Source organism: Cyclopterus lumpus, chromosome 4 (genome assembly GCF_009769545.1).
Source record: "Cyclopterus lumpus isolate fCycLum1 chromosome 4, fCycLum1.pri, whole genome shotgun sequence".
Lineage (NCBI taxonomy): Eukaryota > Metazoa > Chordata > Actinopteri > Perciformes > Cyclopteridae > Cyclopterus > Cyclopterus lumpus.
Genome location: NC_046969.1, coordinates 8,676,897 through 8,692,985, shown reverse-complemented (window position 1 = coordinate 8,692,985; position 16,089 = coordinate 8,676,897). Strand labels below are relative to the sequence as shown.

At 42.3% G+C, this 16,089-nt stretch overlaps 2 protein-coding genes across 2 annotated transcripts; one reads left to right on the top strand and one right to left on the bottom strand.

Moving 5' to 3' along the window:
• Positions 1-562: 562 nt before the first annotated feature.
• On the bottom strand, positions 563-4,048 carry LOC117729687 (interferon-induced protein with tetratricopeptide repeats 5-like). The gene is given in 3 exon segments (XM_034530983.1): positions 563-1,777; positions 1,779-2,363; positions 3,915-4,048. Coding segments are annotated over 3 exon segments (1,308 nt in total). The 5' UTR covers positions 3,923-4,048; the 3' UTR covers positions 563-1,062.
• Positions 4,049-6,863: 2,815 nt separating this feature from the next.
• trmt1l (tRNA methyltransferase 1-like) lies at positions 6,864-15,685 on the top strand. Its single transcript, XM_034530982.1, has 16 exons — positions 6,864-6,965; positions 7,837-7,956; positions 8,084-8,146; positions 8,463-8,576; positions 9,067-9,131; positions 9,490-9,646; positions 9,927-10,047; positions 10,169-10,248; positions 10,378-10,639; positions 11,887-12,099; positions 12,187-12,377; positions 12,636-12,702; positions 13,451-13,614; positions 13,696-13,761; positions 14,582-14,708; positions 15,136-15,685. Exons 1-16 carry the CDS (start codon positions 6,905-6,907, stop codon positions 15,317-15,319), a joined length of 2,055 nt encoding a protein of 684 aa, XP_034386873.1. The 5' UTR covers positions 6,864-6,904; the 3' UTR covers positions 15,320-15,685.
• Positions 15,686-16,089: the final 404 nt, after the last annotated feature.

The following is a 16,089-nucleotide window of genomic DNA, read 5'->3' as shown; positions in this document are numbered from 1 at the left end:
CAGGAGTGAGCTCACTCTGCATGTTTCCAGACCAAGCTTCACTTTGTCAAAGTCAAACATTGCAGAGAGAATGATATATGTATACACAAATATGTATATATTTTTTAGCACGTTAAAAAGTAAAAGAATACTGTTAAAAATACATTTAACCACTTTACATAAGTTATTTAACAAATGAGACTTGTTGAGACAGTTCCACACAAAAAAATGTGCATTACATCCAATTAGATTTTTAGAAGCTTTATTCGTCACTGACACAAATATTAACTTGGGGTGCATTATTTTAAAGACACTTGTGTACAGAGTGTCGATATGAACAGCGCTTACCTGCAGACACCTTTATGCCGCTCTGCAGCCACCTTCCGGTGTAACCTGTTTGGTTACCACCTCACACTGACGGGGTTGTTTAATTAAACCAAAAATGATCTTTGGCAGTAGCTTTCAAGAGCTGTAGCTTGATTAAAATCCATCAGCTCACTGTCTAGAGTACTGCAATATTGTGTAGAGTACATGAATTTATTGTATAGTAACCAGCAAAAAAAGAACACGACTTGAAGATGTCTTAGTGTACACATTTTATATTTAATAGTATTAGTAGGCACTTGTGTACAACTGAGACACAGCTTGACATACTTTCTATCCATACACTCAGTTGCATTTGGCTGTAATATACAGTTTACAGGGTGCATCAAATTGACTATTACATTATGAGAGAATTTCATATTTGACATGCAGCAAAGCAGATTTCATATGCTGATAGGGGTAGAAGTATAAATGCTCTTACGTGACCTTACAATACAGTGCTAAGAGGAGAAAAACACATAACAGGAATATAACAAACACAACATCTGATCAAGATCTATTGTAGTAAACCAAGTAATATTTAGTTATGGTAATGACATTTAGACATGTCCACAGTGGATGTTTTTTAAAAGACCCGTTGACTACAAAAATATAAAAACACCTGCCTTTTGAAAGGATACAACTAATCAATGTCTAAGTATTTTCAGATTTTTTTTTAGGTAATGCAATACCTTTTTTTTCCAGAACTATGAAAAAACACTATGGCTCTGGCAGGTTTTCCAGAAACGTTTCAATTTGTCTACGGTTCCTGCTTCTATTTTTGATCTTCTCCAGAACTTTGATGCTGTTCGCACGATAAAAGGATTGTATCGGTATCGCTGCTGCCTTCATGTGATACTGTGCCGACTTGTTGCGATCCTCTCGATCGAAGTTTAAATATTTTGCGTAGTGGTTGTAGAGGACCTGTTTGTCTGCAGGTTCCAGATCCCTCCTTCTTAGCAGGTCCTGGTACATCTGCTCAGCTTGAGCCATGCCGTCATGGGACTTTGCGTATATATTTGCGAGGTCTATTTTCTTTACAAGTGAAGAATGAGGGTAGAGAGAAATCACCTCCTCGTGGAGACTGACTGCTCTGTCTGTCGTGCATTTCTTTGGGCCACTGTCTCTGAAAAAAATGATCTTCCATTTTAGACAGAGTGCAGCGCATCTCTTCAGATAGCGCTCATCTGGATGGTGTTCCAGAGCCTCCTCTGCCAGATCAATGGCCTCATCAATAGATACGAAGTTTCTGTAAACCCTTAGGATCGCTTTCATACCATTGTAGCTGCTGACGGGATTTCTCAAAACCTTTCCGGCCAACTCACGCGCTTCATCTTTAACGTCTTCTCTTTTCTTTGCACATTGCTCAAGGTAGTAAGCAGCAAGGTACAGGTTCTCTGGATCCTGTTCCTTGGCGACTCTCATCTTCTCCAGATGTCAGCCGCAGCCCTGTGTCGCTGTGCTTAAAGGCACTCACTAACCCTATGACGTAACTGGTGTTCCACTCCACCATGTCCGGCTGCATCTCGATGGCTTTCTGGAAGTAATCTGCCACCAGCTCTTTGTCTGTGCTGAACTTCATCAGGGTCCAGGCTTTCTCAGCGTAGGTCTCTGCATTGAGCTCGTCCTGCGATGGTGATGGGTATTTCTTCATCAGGGCGTCTACCTTTGACAGGTAGGCCTCGCTCTCTGCCTGGTCTCCCAGGTGGTAGTGCAGCCAGGCCAGGTTCCCGTAGTTCACCACTAACCAGGGACCGTCATCTGCTTTTCTCATCTGGCGGAAGGCCTCCGCAGCCCTGTTGAAGAAATTCTGGGCGTCTTCGGTGGAGCCCAGCTTGTACTGAATGAACCCCTGCAGGTTGTAGATGTGACCCAGCCAGCTGTTTCCCTCCTCCGTGCCAATGTCCACCAGCTTGTCATTGAGACGTAAAAGTTTGGTCTTGTTGGGCTCCAGATTCCAGGTGAAGTGGCACTGGAGGGCCTCCAGTTTTGCCACTAGACTTTTTTTACTCTGAGCAGTACTGATGGGGAATAAAAAGACCAAATATTAAAAGACATCACTAGGTTCATATAATTTGCTCGATGGCGTAAAACGGGAGAACGGTAGAATAGGAGGGGGGAATTAGAAATGGAGGAGGGTGCATCGAATGGACAGGAAGGAGTAATGAAAGAAGGAATGGATAAGGAAAGAAGTATGAGAAGATAGGAATAGCACGGCTGGAAAGAAAAAGTAGAAGAAACAAAAGCTGAAAGAAAACACAAAAATGAACAAAGTATGTAATGAATAAATAAATGTGTAAAGAAAGGTAGGATGATGTTGATGAGTAAGGAAGAAATAGAGTGAGGTAGGTGTGGAGAAAAAAGGGGGAAGGAAGAAAGAAAAGATGTCTGAAAGAAGTAAGGAAGGAAGGAAGGAAGAAAAGGAAAGGAAGGTGTGAGCCACAGAGGAGAACAAGCAATTACATGTGAGTATAAATATGGAAAATAAAATACATTTAACATTTCTCCACCAGAATTATATTCTTGGAAGTGTGGGATGAAACTTAAAGAAAACAACTGATCAGTAATAATTGTTTAGTAAAAGACGTTCTTTTTTAAATTATTATTTATAACCTCTGTGGCACTGACTGAAAGGGAAGAAGGAAAAAGAAACATCAGACTGAACAACAGTGTTTACATCAGTGGTTCCCAAAGTGGGGGTCGCGACCCCTAGGGGGGTCGCGGTGGTACTACAGGGGGGTCGCGGCTTCATCACCAACCCACACACACAGACGCACACATACACCGGTAAAACAATATAAAATAACCGACGTGACATGCACTGTGTTCCAACCACGCCACCAGAGCGGCTCACGTCACAGACCGACTGTGGCAAAACCAGCGAGAGCGAGAGCGAGCACGCGCGAGCGAGAGAGAGAGACACACAGCGACACAAAGCGAGAAAGATACGGAGCGACAAAGAAAGATAAAGATAAGAGAAGGAAGTATGTACAAAGATGGACAGATTTGTGACTGTTCTAAAGCGCAAATCCGATGGAACTTCTATATGTTGTTTGCACTTTGTTTGAAATTAAGTTAATTGTATTTACAAATTATTTTATATATTTTTTATTTTATATATATTTTATTATTGCTATTTTTTTTCCCAGTTAAACAAACTGAAGAATAAACTGTGAAGTGATATGTACTTATTTTAGAAAGAAATAAAAATATTTTATACAGTTCATGCATTATAATGCAATTCATTAAAAACCAAGAAAAATTTGGGTCGGGTTGTGGGGGGGGGGGGGGGGGGGGGGGGGGGGGGGGGGGGGGGGGGGGGGGGGGGGGGGGGGGGGGGGGGGGGGGGGGGGGGGGGGGGGGGGGGGGGGGGGGGGGGGGGGGGGCGTCCAATGTTCCTATATCATCAAAGGGGGTCTTGACAGAAAAAGTTTGGGAACCACTGGTTTACATCATCAATGTCTTGAAGGATCCATAATGGTAATAAACAATGAGTAGATATATAAAAAAAAACATAATGGAGCTAATGATTTACTCCAATAATGATATGCAATGCAGAAACATCTCCTCACCTCATCATGCAGCTGTTTCCTCAACTCGGTCAGTTCTCTAAGTTAGTGCGGCTGGTTCCTGCTCCTGATGCTCGCAGGTAGAATAACGAGATGTTGCTGAGCACGCAGCTTTAAATGTTCACAAACACCCCGAGGCGAGGCGGGGCGAAGCAATTGCGTGGAAACCATAAACACTCTCCTTGACTTTCGTTTTCCGGGAATGGAAGTCTGATAAGTCTGAAACTCAACTCATCAAATGTCGTGATTGTGTTTTCTCTCCTTCCTTCTTCTTGCAGCACATGACGCCACACGGGGAGAAAGATTCAAACCCCAAGATATCACATATTTATGGCTGCACCTTCCCATCGATTAGAAATATCGACGTGTTGTGAAACCATTGAACGCATTTGAACGTGTTGTGATCTGTCTTCGCCTTCAGTTTCGTTTCCCCGGATTGAAAACCTACAGCCACATCTCATGGAACTGAAACATACCAAACTACATTTTTATCTTCTGAGTCATGCGTTACTGTTTTGTAATCACAAGAAAGGAACTCTTACTTATGACAACATATCTCGTGAGTACAAAATCAAAATGTCATAATTAAGAAAACAAGTTAAGTCCAAAAGATATTCAGATTCAGACTTCCCAGACCGGTTCCTCAAACACAAACAAAAGAGCACGAGTGCGCATGGACTGTCGACAAGGTGCAAAAGATTATCACAAAGATATATCACAAAAATATTAAATGACTTTGCATGTCATGCTGTGCAGTGGGACCAACACCACTTCGTACATCAGTGGTCCCCTCATGGTTATACAACATATATTTATCTTGGAAATTGTTTTGCTTTTGCTTCATTTGAGATGATTTGTAGTGGGGAATGCATTCCATAACTTAATTATTATGCAGTGTAGTGTCACCAAAACCACACATCAATGGTCTCCTCCTGGTTAAACTGGGAAAGTTCAACCTTATTACAAGGTCATATCTGGTCCATGAAAGCTGACCTCTGAATTTAAACCCATTGTATGGCTGCTGTGAAGCAGACCAGGGAAGCAACTTGGGAGCCGAGGATCAGACCACCAACCTGAGGTAAAAGGAAAAATGCTCTTTTACATAATGTTGTTGAATTTTGAATTGGAATTTTTTGGCAATACAATGTACCCAACATTTTGCAAAAGCAAATTTATTTCCCCAAATGGGTTGTGCATAACCAGGAGGAGCTCAATGATGTATGAAGTGAGTTCGGTCACACTGCACTGCATGAGAAAATTAAGTTATTGAATATGTTTGTAGTCCATCTTTTTCGAATCTGTGAATATCTTTCGACATTTACCAAACTAGGCTACCTTATCTTTTTTCATTATTACGAGATCTTATCTGATCATACGAGATAGTAACTCATAATGACGAGATAAGGAGTATAATATGTTCTTCTTTTAATGCTCTTCCATAGTTTAGAAAGGTGTTTTCTTCTTCTTTTCTTTTTTTCATGATGACACACTGGGTGAAAGATTCAAACGAAGATATCACATCTTTATGGCCGCACCTTCCCATCGATTAGAAATATTCAATTCAATTCAGTTTATTTTGTATAGCCCAATATCACAAATTACAAATTTGCCTCAGAGGGCTTTACAATTTGTGTGTCACCAAAACCACACATTGATGGTCTCCTCCTGGTTAAACTGGGAAAGTTCAACCTTATTACAAGGTCATATCTGGTCCATGAAAGCTGACCTCTGAATTTAAACCCATTGTATGGCTGCTGTGAAGCAGACCAGGAAGCAACTTGGAGCCGAGGATCAGACCACCAACCTTGAGGTAAAAGGAAAATGCTCTTTTACATAATGTTGTTGAATTTTGAATTGGAATTTTTTGGCAATACAATGTACCCAACATTTTGCAAAAGCAAATTTATTTCCCCAAATGGGTTGTGCATAACCAGGAGGAGCTCATTGATGTATGAAGTGAGTTCGGTCACACTGCACTGCATGACAAATTAAGTTATTGAATATGTTTGTAGGATTAGTCCATCTTTTTCGAATCTGTGAATATCTTTCGACATTTACCAAACTAGGCTACCTTATCTTTTTTCATTATTACGAGATCTTATCTGATCATACGAGAAAGTAACTCATAATGACGAGATAAGGAGTATAATATGTTCTTCTTTTAATGCCCTTCCATAGTTTAGAAGGTGTTTTCTTCTTCTTTTCTTTTTTCATGATGCCACACTGGGTGAAAGATTCAAACGAAGATATCACATCTTTATGGCCGCACCTTCCCATCAATTAGAAATATCGACGTGTAGTGAAACCTTTGAACGCGTCTGTGTGTGTTGTGATCTGTCTTCGCCTTCAGTTTCGTTTTCTTGCGTTTGACAACCTACAGCCACATAATAACATAAAACATAACTCATCAACTTTGGTCACTACATTTTAATGCATTACTGTTTTGAAATCACAAGAAGAAAACAACTCATACTCATGACAAAAGATCTCGTAATTGCAATATCTGGATTTCATATTTAAGAAAAATGTTAAGGTTTAGCCTAGTCCAAAATATATTCAGATTCAGACTTCCCAGATCAGTTCTCAAACACAAACAAAAGAGCACAAGAGTGTGCAGGGACTATCGCCAATGTGAAATGAGACATCACAACCATATTCAATAACTTTGTGCTGTGGAGTATGACCAAAACCACTTCGTACATCAGTGGTCCTCCTGGTTATACTACAACGCTTATTTATCTTGGACTTTGTTTTGCTTTTGCTTCATTTGAGATGATTTGTATTGGGGAACGCATTCCATAACTTAATTATTATGCAGTGTAGTGTCACCAAAACATACACAGACCATTGTATGCTATGTGTGTGTAGCGTGCGTAACTTTGTAAATGTGTAAATTCTGTTCAATTCAACGGCAATTTACGTGTTTAAAACTACGCAGTTCACGTAACCCACGTACGCTGCAGCATATCCTGCGTAAGCTGCTGTAGTTAGCAATGGCGGAGCTCAAAGAGGCAGACGCTGTTCAGCTTCACCGGGAGGACGCCGATATCAAACGTGAGTACACTGCTGCCGGTTGTTGTATGAACGCTGCGTTTTGGACCGTCGAGTGGATAATAAAGTGTCGCTCAGTCATCGTCAGCGCGGCGCAGTGAATTCACGGAGAATTTCAGTTTGCAACTGCTTAACTAAACGAGGGCCTCACCACGGAGCTCCGCCATGGGACCTAAATAGTCAACAATAACGGCGTCAAAAGCGCTGGAGCTAACATTAGCGCCACCGTTGCCATTAACTATTACTTACAGTAGTGCATCTATCCACAGAGCCGTAACTAGAGTGTGGGTTTGTGTTGTACGACCGTTTAGGGTGACACGGTCTCATCATGGAGCTGCACTACGGGACCGCTCAGTTCGGCCATCAGCTGGTTGACGGTACGACGTGGTTTTAGTTTCAGAACGAAAGAAAACAACAGTCCACCGGCCATAGCTAAAGTTCAGAGGGTGGCAGGATTCAGAAGGGACGAGAAGATGCTGTTTGTGAACAATTTATGTTGCGTCCACAAACAGTGGGAGCAGATCTATAGCAAGTATATTAGACTTCTAATATACAGCTGTACTGATAGACCTACCCCCCCCCCCCCCCCCCCCCAGATGTTGATGTGCAGAAACAGGAAGCTAGTTGGCTTAACTGTCTCGCATGTTTATCCGAGACCTTTTACTTGTAGCTCTTCTTCCGACCACTCAAAGCGCTTTAACACTACTTGTCATCATTCACACACTGATGGCAAGTCAAGCTGAACTCATTAATATCTATTGTTTAACGATTTTAATGAGCCGTGTGTACCTGTCAGTTCCAGCTGGTCCACTCAAAAAAAGAATCAAAAATAGTTTAAAGAAAATATAATTAAAAACAAAACTTGTCTGTGAAGATGAAGGTGGTGGAGATGCACCGTCAGCTGGTGAACAAGCTGGTGAACAAGCTGCAGAACGGACAGTGAAGACCGAAGCTGCTGAAGACAACGATGCCAAACCCTCAACCACAACTTCTGGTGAATTATTAAATGCTGTTTCTGTGTATTGATCGGTTGACATCAGTGATGGCGTTCTATCGTCTATATTTACTGACATTAAGGATGAAACCTTTGTTTTGAAAGTAATGTCCTTTTCCACAAACAGAGAGACACATCTCCATCCAAACTAAATTGGATGGACTCGAGGTGCTGGTTGACCTCAATGGTGGTAAGTTCAGTTCTGCAGTAAATCTTTATCATCCCTCTCTTTTTCTCTGTTTTATTTAATTTTTTAAATAATAGAAATCAGGTGATATAGGAGACGAATTAGAGGACATGTTGACTTATTTTTTTAATGCAAAAATGCCCCAATATTAACTTCTAAGTGGGTATTACTTTTTGGCGTTCCATGATCGGAAACAAAATATCTAGTTTTGGAGTTTGATCTTAAAAATATCATGTTTTCCATATTTTGACATTTAAATACAGTTTTTTGACATTAATAGAAAAAGCAGCTTATTGATTTTGTGTATTCTGGTCATCAGCGGGGCGTAAATCGTGTCCTCTGTGTCCCGAGGAGAAGTTTAAAGCTTGCTACAGCCACAAGCTCCGCCGACACCTGCAGAACCTCCACTGGAAAGTCTATGTGGAGTTTGAAGGTAGGAATGTAATCAGGTCTGGATCACAGTCGGCGGTCCAGTTCATCCCAGAGATTGAGGTCAGAGCTCTGGACAGGCATGTTGAAACAGGAAAGAGACAAACACAAAAGCTGTTGACACAAAGTGGCAAGAACACTGTGGTCCAAAGGCGTTGTACATTTCTTGCTTCTATATAAAAAGAAGCAACATTTAACGACACCAGTATCCAGAAAACTCTGTCACGGGCAGTTAAGTGTTGAAATATATTTGGCATTGTCATAATTTCTTTGTAATTTCCATAGATTTGAGAAGAAATCTATAATATATTCAATGGAGAACAGCTCCAGTAACCGTGGACAGTCCACATACTTTTGGCCATACATGGAAAGATGCCTGGAAAAGTAATGATTTCCAGAAAACATACAACAAATATGTGTGTGAAAGTGACATCTTAGGAAATCATGAAATTGTAATGAACTATTGTTGACATTTGACCCTTGACCTTTAACAGGCCAGAGAATGTGCATCTGCCACCTGCCCTGCAGAAACCTGAAGCCCAGCCACAGTGGAGATCAGGTGAGAAATGAGACACACAAAGCGTCTGCAGGCTCAAGTTCCCTTCAGTTTGGAACAATAGAAACACGGTGTCTTCAAGCTGCACGCCACAGATCACTTTATGCTTTTCACAAACGTATCGTAAGCGCAAATCTTGTTGTGCTGCAAGTGTGGGTTATAGTGATTCCCTCACACAATACAGCAGTGGTCGTTGCAGACACCCCCTGGCAGAGATCTGCACTCTACTGGGTGCACCTTTTCTAGATTCTAAATTGGCAGTTAATAACATTTTAAGGACACTCCCCTTCTTCCCCTTTTAGATGCGGTTAGTTTCTCCTTTCACCCCTAAATTGAAATTGACCGATGTTTTGTTCTCCAGGCGTCGGGGAGACACGTGGCTCACTACCACTGTGTGGTGTGTTCTGTGACCATCGCCCGCAAGACGGACATTATTAGCCACCTGAAGCGGCACGTCAACAAAGGAGAGACTGAAGCCAGCTACTCCGGGAGTTCGGACGTCCCGTTTGAGGAGCCGGGTAAGAAGCATTGGCACCATCTCGGCACATTGGGACTCAAGAGACAGATACAAAAAGGCCCACGTCCTTCAAACTCCTTGCTTACCTCTGGCCCAAACAGCCCTGAGTGTAATCCCATGCTTTAGATCTCCTCATTCCAGGTCCTGCCTCAACAGCCCTCTCTGTCACCCCTTTGAGTCTGTTAATCCCCAGAGATTCCTTCCTCCTTACTGTGTGCAACAAAACACAAAAAAGTAATGATCTTTCTGCGTGATTTCAATGTGTGAAATGTGTTCGGCAGCTCCGTCCGGTCAGGCGTATGAAATCATGAAAGAACTTGGAACCAACGTGCAGCTCCTCCCGAACCACACCACGCCGCAGAAGAGCGACACTTACTTCAACCCCAAGATGAAGACCAACAGGTCGGCACGCACTCACAAGTCCTGACACGAACCACAAATGCACATTTGTGCTTCGCAGCTTCATGTGAACATCCTTTGAAGGCCAAGTTTGTTTGTTTGTTTGTTTGTTTGTGTGTTTCAGGCAGCTGGTGTTCTGTTCGCTGGCGGTTCTGGCCGAGGAGAGAAACCCGCTTGAGTGTCTGGACGCTTTTGGAGCCACAGGTGGGACAGAAAGTTTCTCCGGAAACAATAAAAACGGCCCTGTAAATATTTGTTGATAAAATGTCCCCAGACCGTCGCTCCAGCGTTACACCTCCACCGTGTGTCTGCTGTACGTTTCCTCTCTCTCAGGGATTATGGGCCTCCAGTGGGCGAAGCACCTTCGTAACGCCGTCAAAGTCACCATAACCGATATCAGCGACACGTGCATCAAAATGATCAAAGAGAACTGCGAGCTCAACCAGATCCGGGTGGATGGAGGCTCACGGGGCTCTCGAGTCCCCCGGGGACCCGACGGGGCCGGCAGCGAAGTCGAGGGAGCGCCCGTCGCCACGGTGGAGGTCGTCAAGATGGACGCCAACGTCACCATGCACCTGTGGCCCTTTGACTACATGTAAGTAGGAAGGGTTTGTGATGGATTTAGCTTGTTGGTCACTAAATATAGTCCTGGATTTATACTTTCTGAAATGTGTTTGTGATCATTGTGATAATTTATCCTTTAGTACATAAAAACATGTGTAATGTTCCTTCATTACCATGAAAATAGTCCCCCCCAATAGTCCCCCAAAAATGCACTTTTTACTTCTGTTTGTTTGATCAAAAACTACAGGCACCAGCTGTTTAAGCAGTTTTTTTTTATTTTTTATGAAACTTTATATTTGTGAGGTGTTTTAATTCAAATACACGCCTCCTGTAGGAACCAATGGGCTTGGAGCTGAGAGCCACAGACAGGAAGTCAGTTGCTTGTTGGTTTGAGGCTGAACATGGCTTTTGTTTACAATAAGACAAATATAACATAAATGCAAAAGTAGCAGCTTGAATCGGATGAACTATATCTGAAATTGAATTAATTAATTGATGATATCTGTCTTTCAGTCATTTCTGTTTTTTATTGAAGAACATGACTACGTTACTTATGTTACTTATGTAACTTATGTAACTACATCATTAAATCCCAGAGCAATTATTGCTTACATTCCAATGAGTTTTATTTATTAATTATCTCCAAAGTTCACTCTAAATTTGGTAAGCACTGTTTTAAGTTCGCTGCACCTGCTGCTTGGAATGCACTGCAAAAAACTCTAAAGTTTAAAGGAGCTCATCAACCTTGAAACTTTGAAGACTCGTGTGAGAGAAATTGGGGCGGCTTCATACCGCACTTGTTCTTGTTTTGGTGTGAATCCGGAGCTTTAGTCCTGTTGCCTTATCTTTTTTAATGTATTTTATCTGTGTTATGTGATTTCTGTTGTGTCTTTTGACCGTTGCAATTATTCTATGCTGCTGTCTTGGCCAGGCTTCCCTTGAAAAAGAGGTCATTGTATCTCAACAGGACCGACCTGGTTAAATAAAGGCTAATAAAAAAAATAAAAAGACCCATCAACTCTTTCATTCTGTGGCTTGTGTGTGTATATATACACACATATATATATATATATATATATATATTATATATATATATATATATATATATATATATATATATATATATAGTTTAGACATATTTCTTTATCTATAAAAGAGGTTGAGTCTGGATGCACAAGTTGTTTTTCTTTTTTCTAAATTCTGCAAAATAAATGAATGCTTCCTACATGTTTGCCGTTAAGGGATTGAATCAGTCACTTTCTCTCTTGGATCCTTCAGCCACATGGATCCGTTCGGGACGGCAGTGAACTACCTGGACGCCGCCTTCAGGAACGTCCGTAACCTGGGCATCATCTCTGTGACATCCACGGACACAAGCTCTCTGTACTCCAAGACGCCTAACGTCACCCTGCGTCACTACGGCTGTCACATCGTGCGCACCGAGTACTACAAAGAGCTGGCCGCGCGCATGGTGCTGGCCACCGTTGCCAGGTAGGACTTTTTAAACTTGTGGCGTGCGTCTGTCCCTGATGTGATACTTGGGCTCAAAGGACATGTAATCCTGGCTGTCTGTTGTAGAGCGGCGGCTCGCTGTAACAAAGGCATCGAGGTGCTGCTGGCAGTGGCGTTGGAGCACTTTGTCCTGGTGGTGGTGAGAGTCCTCAGAGGTCCTACGCAGGCCGATGAGTCGGCGAAGAAGTTGCGGAAACTGGTCCACTGTCAGTGGTGTGAGGAGAGGGTCTTCCTCAAACTGGGAAACATGGTGGACGGTGAGTTCAGCAGCAGAGCTGTTATAATGAGCTGGCTTTCGCCTCATCGTGCGAGGTGTGTTGACGACATTCAGTGGTGGAATTTAGCAAAGAACGTTGATATGTACACATTTGAAGTACTTTTTTTTTCCCGTGGTATGCAACTTCATACTTCATACTACTCCACGACTTCTCAGAGGGAATAATGTACTTTTATACCTGTGTGTGTGTGTGTGTGTGTGTGTGTGACAATCATGTCCTTTCTTATATTTCCTCCAGACACGCTGCCCTGCAACTGTCATGGAAGTCTGCCTGGAAGGACCGCAGTGCAGCTGGGACCGTTATGGTAACCCCCCCTCCCCCCCACCCCCACCACCACCACCACCACTACCACCACCACACACACACAGCAGCATCTTTCACAGACAGACACTATACCTCACTGAGCTGTATGAAAGGTGACTAAAAACTGCATCTACTTCAGATGTCCTCATTTTGGCACCATCTGGTGTGGACAAAAAAAAATAATTCGGAATGCAAAAATTAAGATTATTGAGAGTCACTACCGTTAAAGCCGTTACCAGCCTCAAAGGTTTGATTGGGTCCAGTCTGACTCAGAGGAATACTCTATATGTGTGAATGGTCTTTCATGCTTTCAGGCTGTAGAAAGTCCCCTTTACAAATGTTACTTTCTATGAAGGGTGTGTTTTGTACTTGGAGAACAAAACTCTGTACAATGGTCCAACCAGACTGACAATTGAACGGGCAGAAGGGGACAAAGATCCCTCTGAGTAGCAGTTGAATAAGGATCACCAGTTATTGGTAAAAGAAACTGGAAGCATAGCATCAAAATGTGTGCACAATAATAATGCAGCCTATGACGAGCTGCACTAAATGGAAGTTTGACTCATTTAGTTCTTCTTTTGGGTGAAAAAAGTGTAAATAAAACATGTGGTGTCTGAATTATGCTTCTTTTTTTTTTTATCTCTGTTGAAATATTGTCTAATTATTGAAGGAAATAATAAGAACTCATTTCAAACCTTTCACTGTGTGTGTGTGTGTGTGTGTGTGTGTGTGTGTGTGTGTGTGTTCAGGTCTGGTCCTCTGTTTAACACGGGCTTCCTGAGGAGGATGCTGTCGGCGGCAGTGCAGCACAGCATGGACGACATCCAGACGCTCATCAAAAATCTCATCTGCGAGTCCGACTGCACCACCCTGAAGGCGTTAGTCCACGGGCCGGCCGCGCTCACCAACCAGGGTGAAGCATCCCGCCGCTCACCTGTCTGTGTGCGTAACGAAACGCCTCGATGACGGGTAACATTGTGTCTCCTCTCTGCAGTGGAGTGTGGAGTCGTCATCAAGACCTTACAGAGCGGAGCCGAGTCGGGTCCTGCCGAGCCGTCTGGTGAGACCTGTGTGATCATCGGAAGTTATTTTCTAAATGAAGCCAGTTGGATTCAGAATTGCATTATTTGTTTCTGTTGTACATTATTATCTCATACATTTTTGAAAACCAGATTTTTGTTTTTGCTCAAACTAGCTTATAAGTGTCTCTTTTCGGAGTGTAAAGATAAGATAGAACACAAGAGAAAAGTTTGTTCAGCAGTTGCATAAAAACAGATATCAAATAAAAATTCTAACCACGTGTACACAATGTAGTGTTTAGCTTATGTGAACAAGCTAAACAGTAAGGATCACATATATGAATGAGAATGGGCATATACTGTATCTATCCTTGTACAATATCGTAGTACAGGTAAGTGTATCTGGTTGTCCATGATTTATGCAAAAAGTCAGTAAAGCCAAATTCCTTGTTCCTTCCTCAGCCACGAAGTGATAGCCAAAACTCTCCGGTTTACTTTGTTGAGTCCCTCGACTGTGGAAGCAGCGTCCATACCAACAAAAACAAAATAAAGCCAAACGCCGGCTGACCCGCTCCTTTCCACATAGAATGTGATGCCTGAACTGTTTCTGTTGTCGCAGCAGCGTCACGACACAAATGGAAATATTCTGTTTGTGTCAAATCGTTAGCCCAAAATTCAGTCCGACAGATGTTCTATCTTTGGAAACTTTGAGATCTCCACTAGATTTAAAAAATGGCGCTAGGAGGGTTCGAACAACGCCTGACTGAGCAGCATGCGTTACTGCTGGGTTTGGCACAGTCTCACGGGGGGTCCCGCTCAGTTTAGGTTTCGGCTCCGATCTGATTGTCTTTCTTGCCGCAGGTAAGAGGAAGACTGGAGAAGAGTCCGGGAATGTACTGAAGAAGATTAAGACCGATGGATCTCTGGCTCACCCGCCCTTCTACTACAGCATCCACCGCCACAGCATCAGAGGCATGAACATGCCCAAGTAAGTGACCTATGACCTCAGATGTGTTCTAGTGTCATCTGTCAGGTCCACACTCAAACCAACAATGATGGTATCCGCTAACAAGTATTGTGTGCTTATCAAAGCCTGATATATCTTCTTCCTCTGTGCCATTGAGCTCCATTGTTGTCCAGAAACTATTAAAAACACAGCAGTGAGCACTGGGTGACTTGTTCCTTCATTACCATGAGCACACACACATCATTTAGACTAAATCCCATATGCACCGTTATGCTCAAAAGCACTCCCAGTTTGATTCAAAACTACAGTGACTTAGCCTTTTCTTTTTTAAATATGAAGCTATATATTTGTTTGGTGTTTTTTAAACTAAGCTGAGAGCCACAGATGGGAAGATTGTATTCATGTTTAGGATTATTATGATTATGATTAAGTCTTTCTGTCTTCACAGGTTGAACAAGTTCCTTCAGTACCTGACGGAGGCCGGCTTCAGGGTGAGCCGGACTCACTTTGACCCGACGGGGGTTCGAACCGACGCCACGCTGGAGCAGTTTAAGTCTGTCCTTACCAAGTACAGCGTCCCCACGTACACCACCGCCACGCAGACGAGCGTGAGCGCGGAGAAGACTGTGTGAGGAAGGAGCAGGAAGGAGGGGGATTCGCCCGCAACCTTCCAGGCTTTGATGAACAAAATGGACCTGCTGGTCTCATTTCTACTCCACAAAGTTCTGACTGCACTGATATCGAAAACAAACCCACAAACAGCTCTCTATGTGGACGTGCATATACTAGAATAAAGTAGTAAAAGCAAACCAGCCTGATCCTGCTGCACAAATGAGCCCAACTGATCCACTGTTTCTATTTATTTCAGACTTCTATTGAAAAATTCTTGAGTTACAAGATTGTTTTCTTTCTTTTCGAGATGGTTTTCATCATCTTTTTTTTGTTTTGTTTCTCCTGTCTCTATAAAGGCAAAATAAAGTGTATCTGCCAAGCCTGAATTAGTTGAATTCTCATGTATGTGATGTCCTGCAGTTCTTTATTGAGTCTGAGAAAGACAAACCTCCACAGATGTATTTCTAAGACTTCTAAACAGTTTGACATCTAAATATAAGCACAGAACAACCACAGGTATTGTAACTCTGAGAGAATGTCATTTATCCCAATGATGAATATGGTTTTAATAGAAAGCTTAGACGCAATTAAATAAAATCAATTACAAAACAGACATAAAGCAAAGCAATTTTATTTGTATGGCACCTTTCAACATGCAATTCAAAGTGCCTCAAGATATAAAAGGTTTTCACAAAAGGTATAAAAGAAACCAACCAATACAGAAAGACATACATATAATAAGATAAAGCTGGCAGAATGAAAGTTCCAGTTTAGTGCATGATATGATCAA